Source organism: Alexandromys fortis, unplaced genomic scaffold (assembly GCF_014885135.2).
Source record: "Alexandromys fortis isolate MF-2015 unplaced genomic scaffold, M_Fortis_MF-2015_v1.1 scaffold_122, whole genome shotgun sequence".
Taxonomy (NCBI): domain Eukaryota; kingdom Metazoa; phylum Chordata; class Mammalia; order Rodentia; family Cricetidae; genus Alexandromys; species Alexandromys fortis.
Genome location: NW_026068004.1, coordinates 4456971 through 4467629, shown reverse-complemented (window position 1 = coordinate 4467629; position 10659 = coordinate 4456971). Strand labels below are relative to the sequence as shown.

At 44.0% G+C, this 10659-nt stretch overlaps 1 protein-coding gene across 1 annotated transcript; it reads right to left on the bottom strand.

Moving 5' to 3' along the window:
* Positions 1-5900: 5900 nt before the first annotated feature.
* On the bottom strand, positions 5901-6812 carry LOC126513104 (40S ribosomal protein S2-like). Its single transcript, XM_050161256.1, has one exon. The coding sequence runs from the start codon at positions 6810-6812 to the stop codon at positions 5931-5933; it is 882 nt and encodes a 293-aa protein (XP_050017213.1). The 3' UTR covers positions 5901-5930.
* Between the last annotated feature and the right edge of the window lie 3847 nt (positions 6813-10659).

The window sequence follows — 10659 nt, the reverse complement described above, 5'->3', positions numbered from 1 at the left end:
CCTCTTGACTTCTCATGCCTGATTTCTGTCATCACCATTCCTGAACTCACCTCTACAGTAGTCTGAATTTCCTTCCTCAGCCTGGCCCCATTCTTTCCCCTTCCCCCCTTCATAAAAGTTCAGTTGTGTGCTTAACCTGTCCAGCTATGTGATAAGCAGTCTCGGTTCTGTGTCCTCGCTGGCTGTCCTTGCCTCTCTTGGATGTCCCTGAAGGGGGACATTGGCCCCTTTGTGTTTGTTAGCACCTCCAGCGAGCTTCAGAGTGGTACTTGATGGGGCAGGAGAGTGTGGTTTGCAGTTTTGACGTGGCTCTTCCAGCTGAGATCTCTCTCTTCCTAGCGGAAAACCCCTTGGTTTTCTGGTACCCACCACTGTTTGCCTTGCACTGCCTGTTCTGGTCTGCTGGATCCTCTTTCTATGAAAATGTAGCACTTTCTCAGTTTCAGTCTTGCTGGTTTTTAAGAGGCTCTAGCCTCCCCTTTTTGTGATTTCTTTTAAAAAATTTAAAAAGTGTTTTATTTTATATGTATGAGTTTTGCTGGCATGCATGTATGTGCACCATACGCATGTCTGGTACCCTTGGAGGTAGGAAGATGGTGTGAGATTCTCCTGAACTGGAGTTATGGATGGTTTTGAGCTGCCATGTGGGTGCTGAGAACCTAATCTGGGTCCCCTGCAAGAGCAATACATGCTCTTTTTTTTTTAAAGATATTATTTATTTGTTATGATACAGTGTTCTGCCTGCCTGGATGTATGTATGCACACTAGAAGAGGGCACCAGATCTCATTACAGATGGTTATGAGCCACCATGTAGTTGATGGGAATTGAACTCAGGACCTCTGGAAGAGCAGTCAGTGCTCTTAACCTCTGAGCCATCTCTCTAGCCCATAATAAGTGCTTTTAATGCTGATCCATCTCTCCAGCCTGTTTTGGGACAGTGGGATGGGGTGGGACAGAGAAACTTCTGTTTACAATTTATCTAATATCTAGGAACAAATACAATGAGAAGTGTACCAGACCCTGTTCTGGTTTGATCATGAATGTTTCGGCTAATGGTCTCCAGCTGACGGCACTGCTATGGGAGGTGGTGGGTCCTGCCTGGGGGAGGCGGGAATGTGTTCCATACCCTCTGACTCCTGATCCTCTGAGATGCGAGGTGCCTCTACCTGTTGTAATATGCCACTTGTTGGTTCCCAGCCACCTGACTATCTTAGACCCGAGATAATCACACAGAAACTGTATTAATTAAATTACTGCTTGGCCCATTAGCTCTAGCTTCGTATTGGCTGACTCTTATATTAATTTAACCCATTTCTATTAATCTGCATATTGCCACGTGGCTGTGGCTTACCGGGTAAAATTCCCAGCATCTGTCTCCAGCGTCTCCATGGCTTCTCTCTGACTCCACCCTCTTTCTCCCAGCATTCAGCCTAGCTTTCCCTGCCTACATAAATTCTGCCCTGATTTAGGTCTAAAGCAGTTTCTTTATTCATTAATGGTAATCACAACATACAGAGGGAAGTCTCATATCACCCCCTTTTCTGTTTAAATAAAAGAGGTTTTAACTTTAACATAGTAAAAATTACATATAGCAAAACAATTATCAAACAAGAATTATAGTTAAAATATTTATATCTATTTTACCTTTTATCATATCTAAGATCTAAAACTTAGATCTTAAAACTTAAAACTTAAGATCTATTCTTCATTAAAGATGAAAGTAACTCTATCAAAGACTCCAGAAGGATATAATATTATCTAAGTAAACAATAAGTTCATTGTAAGCAACTTCCAAAATTGACGGAGACTTCTCGCTGCCTGGACAGTCACCCAAAGTTCTTTGGGACCATGGGGGCATCCATCTTCAGCCTACAGGCCCACAGTATCCGGCAGATGTTTCCACAAAGCAGGAGTTGGAAAGTGACAGGAAGGACATCCTGACTTTAGAGCTACATGAAGATGCAAAGAACCAGGATGATTTTTGAAGTATATAACAGGGGCTCTTCTAGTGGTTTTCAAACCTATAAAACTATAGTAATTAAGACAGCCTGGAGGGGTTTGGGAAAGGCATCCTGTGATTGCAGAGAGATGTGTGAAATTCTTTACAGATCTGGAGGAAGACAATGGAGGAGGGCTGAGAGAAACTATATCTGGAAAGAACATGCAATGCCCAAGGACCAGAAAGAAGGTCACCTAATGCTTAGTGTTTTGGGTTCTTTGTGTGTTCTGGACACTAAGCCTCTGCTGGCAAATGACTGACAAGGATTCTGGGGCTTCAGTTTCCTTTGCTGTACAGAAACCTTTCATTTTTGTGAGGTCCTTTCTTCTCTTGCCTCTCCAGAGATCACCTCCTCCACTTACTGTTAACGTCTTTACAAGTTCTTTACTGCTTACAGGACGGACCTGTACAATTATTCCTCCACTCTGTAGTTATTAGAGCTTTCTTTTTTCCTGAATCTTGGAGATTATTTCAATTTTTGCAAAAGGGCATTTTTTTCCCATTTAGTGTTTACAGTACTAAGTTAAGTTCAGCTTGTTTTAATTTTTAAATACAGGGTCTAATGTAGCTCAGGCTGGCCTCACATTCATTATGTAGCCAAGGATGACCTTGATGTCCTGATCCTCTCACCTCTACCCTGTGAGTGCTGGGCTTGCAGCCAGGTCACCATGTCTACCTTTTGCTTTATTTTATTGTGCTTCATGTCTATCTGTCTCGGTCTATCATTTTATTATAATGCACATGGTTGGAGCTATAGAACAATTATATATATATATATATATTTCTTCATCCTTCAAAAATAAGGTTTTCCCCCTGAGTCTTTGGGACATTAGTTTTCCTTCACAGGTTTCAGTTATATATTAGTGGTGGCGGGGGTGGGTGATGGCATAGTGGACCTGACTAGTATGTCTATCAAGAACATGGAATGTGGACCATCAGGATGATGGTGGGTCGATGGCAATGTTGGGGATGATGATGCGGCAGGGGAAGACAGCTCCGGGAGGATGGCGGGTGAAAGTACCGGTGAGAACCCAGATGGGAAGACAAGGCCACCAGGAGGTAACTTACGCTGAAAATCCCAGGGTGGTGGTGGAAGAGAGGGCACCTTGGTGTGTGCGTTTGCTTCCTAGTATACACACTTGGCATGGAATTAGGAAAAAAGTTAGGGCTTCTTCGAGTGCCTCCAAGGGACACCGTGTCAGGTCTGCTTGGCTGCTGGTGTGGTCCCCATTGCCTCATAAGTGGAAGTTCTTAATGATGTTCCTCTCATTTCTGGAGCACGGAAGTTAATAAGCCTCCCAGGAATTCTTAGTTCAGAGCGGCTCAACTGCGGCATAATTGGTTCAGGCTAGAGGACTCCTGGGGCGGGGAACCGAGGAGTGACTTCAGGAGCAGTGGGGTGAACTGGGAGACTCAGAGCAAGAGGGGAGAGGAGCTGAGACTTTCAACTAACATTACTTTAGTTTAATTGGAATTAGAGGTGGGTGGCTTTTGGTGTAATTGGCAGTTTTTTTTTTTTTTGTCCTCTGGGGAAGCACTAGGCTATTGCAGAGCTTCTGGGAGATTCCCAGAGACTCGGAGTCTGGGCCTTGTAACTGCACCTGCCAAGTGACATACTCAATATCCACAGGCAGGTCTGTCAATTCAGGGGGCAAAGGCTGCTGTCTCAGAAGCTTCCATCCTGTCAAGCTGGCCTTGACATCATAAGTCAGTTACCCAACATCAGGGACTGGCAATAGGGCTACATCTGAACCCCCTGAAGTTTTTATTGCCATTTTTTGTAATTTCTTTTAATATTTCTTCCTCACAAGTAAATAGAAATGGAGTCATTAGAGTCAACCAGTAACCCCCTCATCAATACAAATCCTCACACCACACTTCAAGGCTGCCTTCAGATTTTTAGAAATATCCATTTTTATTTTGAGACAGACTCTCTCTCTCTCTCTTATATAGCTCTGGCTCTCCCAAAACTCACTACGTAGGCCAGTTTGACCTTGAACTCACAGAGGCCTCTGCCTCTGCCTCCTGAGTGCTAGAATTAAAGGCATGCGCCACCATGCCTGACCTTAGAAATATACTTTAATATTGCATTGTTAAGACCCATTACACCCAGTGTAAATGAAATTTTAAGAAGCATCTCACTGTGTGGTGCAAGCTGACCTCAAACTTGGGCTCCTCCTATCTCCGGCTCTTAGCTAAGGCTCTGTGAAGTGTGGGTACTCTTCTCAGACAACTTGGGGCTTCTACTTCTTGGGACAATTTGTCCAGTTAAATTTTGCTTAAAAATCATGTATTTTATCTGTACTTTCAAATTTTATATAGTAGTTTCTCAAAATTAAAAATGCCCCTAGTCTCTGTCATCTCCCCTAGATGTATATGACTTGCCTGTTGTTTATACCTTTGAATACACTGGTGTAAAAAAACCTCTTTTTGGTATTTTATTAATTTATGCATTTACTTTATTCTCTTTATTTTACTTGGTATTTATTTAACTGATGTTATATGTTTTAAAAAGATTTATGTATTTTATGTGCATGAATGTTTGTCTGTCTGTGGTGCCTCACGAGGTCAGAGGAGGATATAAAAGTCCCTGAGGCAGGAGTTACAGACTTTTGTGTGCTGCCATGTGGGTGCTGGGAATTGGACTGAAGTCCTCTGCAAAAGCAGCCAAGGAGCTATTTCTCCAGGCTCCCACCTTGGTCACCAAAAACCTAGCAGAGACACCCTACTGGACCTGAAGACTTGCTGGTCACCAGTACCACAGTCCACATAGACCAAAAGACCAGAGAGAAGACAGAAACCAGGGAAAACCCATTCATTCAGCAAAGGTAAACTAAGAAATCAGCACCTAAACCTGCAATAACTTCAAACCCAGATGCCTAGAGGTCAGTGTAAGAACACAATCAGCAGGGGCGGGAGAGATGGCTCGGCAGCTGTGGCTCTGGCTGTTCTTCCGGAGGACCTGAGTTCGGTTCCCAGCACCCGCATGGCAGCTCACGACTGACTGTGGCTCCATTTCCTGGGGATCTGACACCTTCATACCAATGCATGTAAAATAAATTTAAATAAATTATTTTTAAAAAAGAACACAATCAACAATATCCAGGGCAATACGGCACTACCAGAACTCAGCTATTCTTCTACAGCAAGCCTAGATATTCCAACACAGCTGAAGCACAAGAAAATGACCTTAAATCCAATTTTATGAAGATGGTAGAGACCCTTCAAGAGGAAATCAATAAATTCCTTTAGGAAAACACAAACTGGTGAAGGAAATGAATAAAACTGTTCAAGACCTGTGTCTTAGATAGGGTTTCTATTGCTGTGAAGGGACACCACGAATATAGCAACTCTTATAAAGGAAAGCATTTAACCGAGATGACAGCTCACAGTTTCAGAGGTTTAGTCCATTACTATCATGGCAGGAAGCATGGAGGCATACAGGCAGACATGGTGTTGGGAAAGGAGCTGCTACATCTTAATATACTGGCCAAAAGGAAGTAGACTCAGATATTGGGTGATATCTTGAGATTTCAAAGCCCACCTCCCCAGTGATACACTTCCTCCAACTGCTGTGGGATAATGCTTTTATACACTGTAAAGATTTGTCACTCATATTAATTTAATGAAATGCTGATTGGCCAGCAGCCAGGCAGGAAGTAAGTATAGGTGGGGCAATCAGATTAAGAGAATTCTGGGAAGAGGAAAGGCAGAGATGCAGAGGAGGTAAGATGAAAATGCCTTTCTGAGAAAAAGTACCAAGCCACATGGCTAAACATAGATAAGAATTAGAGGTTAATTTAAGTTGTAAGAGCTAGTTAATAATAAGCCTAAGCTAAGAGGCTAAACAGTTTAGAATTAACATAAGCCTCTGTGTTTTTTTTTTTTTAACAGACTTAATTCACTTTTATTTTCCTTGTATAAAAACTCTTATGTGGTGGCCACAGCTGGAGCCTGGGTCCTCTGAACAGAGACTCTGGTGTGGTTTTTCACAAGATGGTCAGTGAATTCCTGATAAGGAGACTTGGTGAACACAGTCTCTTTCCAGAGGTCGGGGGTCAGGTAGCTGTAGGTCTTAGAGATGGCATCAAAGGTGGCCTTGGCAAAGTTGCCCAGGGTGGCAGTGCAGCCCCTGGCTGATGGGTAGCAGTCATCAATGCCAGCCATCATCAGTAGCTTCTTGGGCACTGGAGCTGAGACTATGCCATTGCCTCTGGGGGCATTGATGAGACTCACCAGCACAGAACCACAGCGGCCTGTCACTTTGCAAGGAACAGTGTGGGGCTTGCCAATCTTGTTCCCCCAGTAGCCTCTCCGCACAGGGACAATGGAAAGCTTGGCCAAGATGATGGCCCCACGGATGGCAGTGGCTATTTCCTTGGAGCACTTGACACCAAGACCTACATGACCATTGAAGTCCCCAATAGCGACGAAAGCCTTGAACCTGGTCCGCTGGCCTGCCCTAGTCTGCTTCTGCACGGGCATGATCTTCAGAACCTCATCCTTTAGGGAAGCTCCCAGGAAAAAGTCAAAAATCTCAGATTCCTTAATGGGCAGGGAGAACAGGTAGATCTCCTCTAGGGACTTGATCTTCATGTCCTTAACCAGGCGGCCCAGCTTGGTGATGGGAATCCACTCCTTGTCTTCAGCTTTACCTCCGCGAGCCCCCTGGCCCCGGCCTCGACCACAGCCTCGACCACAGCAGCGGCCCCTCAGACCGCTGCCGAATCCTCCGCGGAAGCCGCTAAGGCCTCCTAATCCTGGACCCCCGGGTCCTCCAGGCCCTCCCGCTGCACCGGCGTCATCCGCCATTTGGTGTTTTCCAGAAGAAGAAGGCTCTGTGTGTTTCTTTAGGACTGAACAGCTATGAAAGAAACTTCTACATCCAACAATGCCACAATTCCTAATAGTGTTACTTCCTTTGGGGGCCATTTTCTTTCAAACTACCACCCCAAAGGCTTATAGCCATATCAGAGTGCAAAAATGCATTCAGTCCAACTTCAAAAGTCCCTATAGATTCATACAACAATCTCAAACTTATCCAGGCAGTGGTGGTGCACACCTTTAATCCAAGCACTCAGGAGGCAGAGGCATGTGGATTTCTGTGATTTCAATGCCAGTCTGATCTACAAGAGCTAGTTCCAGGACAGCCTCCAAACCTATAGAGAAACTCTGTCTTGAAGAAAAACAAAGCAAAACAAACAAACAAACAAACAAACAAACAAAAAACACACACACACAAAAAACCCCAATCTCAAACTTATTTAAAAGTCTAAAGTTCAAGGTCACTTCTGAGATTCATGCAATCTTTTATAAACTATAATCCTCTGTAAAATCAAAATCAAAAAACAGATCACGTATTTTCATTGTATAATGGCACAGGTATATGTATAGGTATATGTATATGTATGGTATATATATATATATATATATATATATATAGAGAGAGAGAGAGAGAGAGAGAGAGAGAATGCTCCTTCCATGGTTCTGCTAGTCTGTCCCATTTATCAGTGCTTAAAACAGTTCACTGCTTTCCTAAATATCAAAGTCTAAATTCCTCCAAACAAAAACATGGTCAGGCCTATAACAATGACACCCCACTTCTGATACCAACTTCTGTCTTAGTTAGGGATTCTATTGCTGTGAAGAGACATCATGACTACAGCACCTCTTATAAAAGAAAGCATTTAATTGAGGGGGTGGCTTACAGTTTCAGAGGCTTAGACCATTATCATCATGGCGGTGTGCAGACAGACAGGGTACTGGAGAAGGAGCTGCTACACCTTGATATGCAGTCAACAGGAAGTAGACTCATAACCTCAGTTGTATCTTGAGCATAGGTGACCTCAAAGCCTGCCTCCACAGTGACACACTTCCTCCAACAAGGCCACACCTACTTCAACAAAGCAACATTTCCTAATAGTGCCACTTCCTTTGGGGATCATTTTCTTTTAAATCACCACAACCTGAAAATTGAAATAGAAGCAATAAAGAAAACAGAAACTGAGATAATCCTGGAGCTGGGAAACCTAGGTAAGGAACAGGAACTATGAACACATCTCCTGTAACCAGGCAAGACTTCTAGTAGAGGGACCGGGACACCAATCCAGCCACAAAACTGTTGACCTACAATTTGTCCTGCCTACAAGATGTGCTGGGGGTAAAGGTGGTACAGAAATGGTTGAGTGGCTAACCAGTGACTGGTACAGCTTGAGACCCATGCCACAAGAGGGAGCCCAAGCCTGACATTGCCTGGAGGACCAGGAACCAGAGACTGAATAGCCCAAAGAGGTAGGATAGAACCAAACACTACTGACAAAAAAAAAAAAAAAAAAAAAAGAGTCCATGAAATGATTCCTAATGGTATTCTGCTATACTCATAGATTGGTACATAGCTCATTTGTCATCAGAAAGGCGTCACCCCCAAATTGATAGAAACGGATGCAAAGACCCACAACCAAACATTAGGTGGAACTTGTAGAATCCTGCAGAAGTGAGGGAGGAAGGATTGTAGGAACCACAGGTGTCAAGGATACCACAAGAAAACTCACAGAACCAACTGTCAACTAATCAGGGCTCACAGGCACGTACAAGAGAGCGAACTAACAGTCAGGGAACCTGCATGAGATTGACTTAAGCCTCTGTTATATACGTTATTTTTGTATAGCTTGGCCTTGTGGGACTCCTAACAGTGGGTTGTCTCTGACTCTTGCCTGCTTTTGGTAAGCTTTCCTCATACTGGGTTGTCTCATCCAGCCTTAGTAGGAGGGGAGGTGCCCCGTCCCCATCTTACTGCAACTTGATATGCCATGTTTGGTTGATAGACATGGAAGGCCTGCCCTTTTCTGGAGAGAAGAGAAGGAATGGATGGGGAGATGAGACAGGGGCGGGACTGGGGGAAGAAGAGGGAGGAGAAACTGTGGTCAGGATGTAAAAACTAATAATAAATTTAAAAACATGAAAAATTAAAGGAAAACCCGATCTCTCTGTTAAATCTTTCTGCTAAGAGTAATTATTCTTTCTCTATGTTTTCTTGAAGCTCATTGAATTTCCTTAAAAGTGAAACTCTCTATTTTAGAATTTGTAAGTATCATTTGTTTATGGTTGATTTCTTTTTGTTAGGTGAAGCCATGGCTCCTAGAAAGTTCTTGGTGCTTTCCTAATTCCATGTGCACACTTACGGCTTAGGTGATCACTTTGAATCTTTGTATTCTGTCCTTTGTGTCTGTCCTGCCTCTGAACCTGTGGACACTTCCATGACTTCAGCACTAGATGGCAGAATAAGTCCAGGACTTCCTTGAATAGCCGCTGGCTGTGTGGCTGTTACTGCAGCACTAGGTGCCCAGTGGGTGGGTTTGTCTCAAATCTGCCGTCCTATGTTATCCAGGATGACATAACGGAGTGTCTGAAGAGGGTATTCTGACCCTGCAAGACTTGTTGTTTAGATCTTGGGGAATTCCAAGGTCTAAGAAGCTCATTAGAAAAGCACCAGCATTCCCCTCCTGGGGACCGGGACTCCCTGGGGAAGACGTTCAAAGGAGGCCTCTTTAGACTTCTCACTCACTCCTCACACAGAGCCTAAGAGCAGGTAAAGATCGATGAGGGGATGGGAGGCGCCAGGGTGTCCCTTCTGCCAGCCCTGGTCTCTGCTGCCTGCAGATCCTGACATCCGCATTGTCCTGGTACTTCTCTGTCCACCACCTTCCTACCAGGTTTCTTTCTTTCTTTCTTTCTTTCTTTCTTTCTTTCTTTCTTTCTTTCTTTCTTTCTTTCTTTCTTTCTTTCTTTCTCTTTCTCCCTCTTCATCTATGTGTATGTTTCTGTCTCTGTCTCTCTTTCTCTCTTTCCTCTTTCTCTATATCCCCACCAGATTTAAGATATGCAACATCCCCATCAAGACAGCTGGTCTTGTTTATTGCCAACAAAGACCTGCAGAAAGAGGAGTGTCAGAGAGACGCAGATGGGTGGGGGAAAGGCTGAGGACAGCATGTTCACAGGATATAGCACAGAAGGAGCGTCTGAGGAACTGGTTGAAAGCTATCGGAGGACCTCTTTTGATGTCTCCGTGCAGACAACTGTCATCTAGTGATTTTCTCCATTGTAGTCAGGGTATTATGGCGAATTTTGCAGCCTGTTCTCACCATTGCCTCCTCTCTATTCTGTCACTCCCTCTTCTTTCCAGATTTGACACTGCATTGTGTACATACTAACATGCACAGGTCATGATGAACAACATATTTATTTTAAAATAAAGATTTCTCCTTGTAAATGCGGTTGATGGAGTGATTGGATGGATCTTAGAGATGAGGCAATGGAGAGGTTGTCACAGTACTCTGGGCACCGAAACAGGACCAGGTGACCCTAGACAATAAGAGGATTGCAGGAAGCAATAATATCCTTAATTCTTGAAGTTGAGCTGGGCCTCAAGTTCAATTGTGCAAGTTCTATTATCTCTTTTCTTTTTTTTTAAATATAATTTTTTATTGAAAAAAAAAAGATTTCTGCCTCCTCCCCGCCTCCCATTTCCCTCCCCGTCTCCCTTTCCCCCTCTCCTCCCTCTCCCCCTCCCCCCACTCCTCTCCCCCTCCCTCTCCAGTCTGAGGGGCAGTCAGGGTTCCCTGCCCTGTGGAAAGTCCAAAGTCCTCCCCGCTCCATCCTG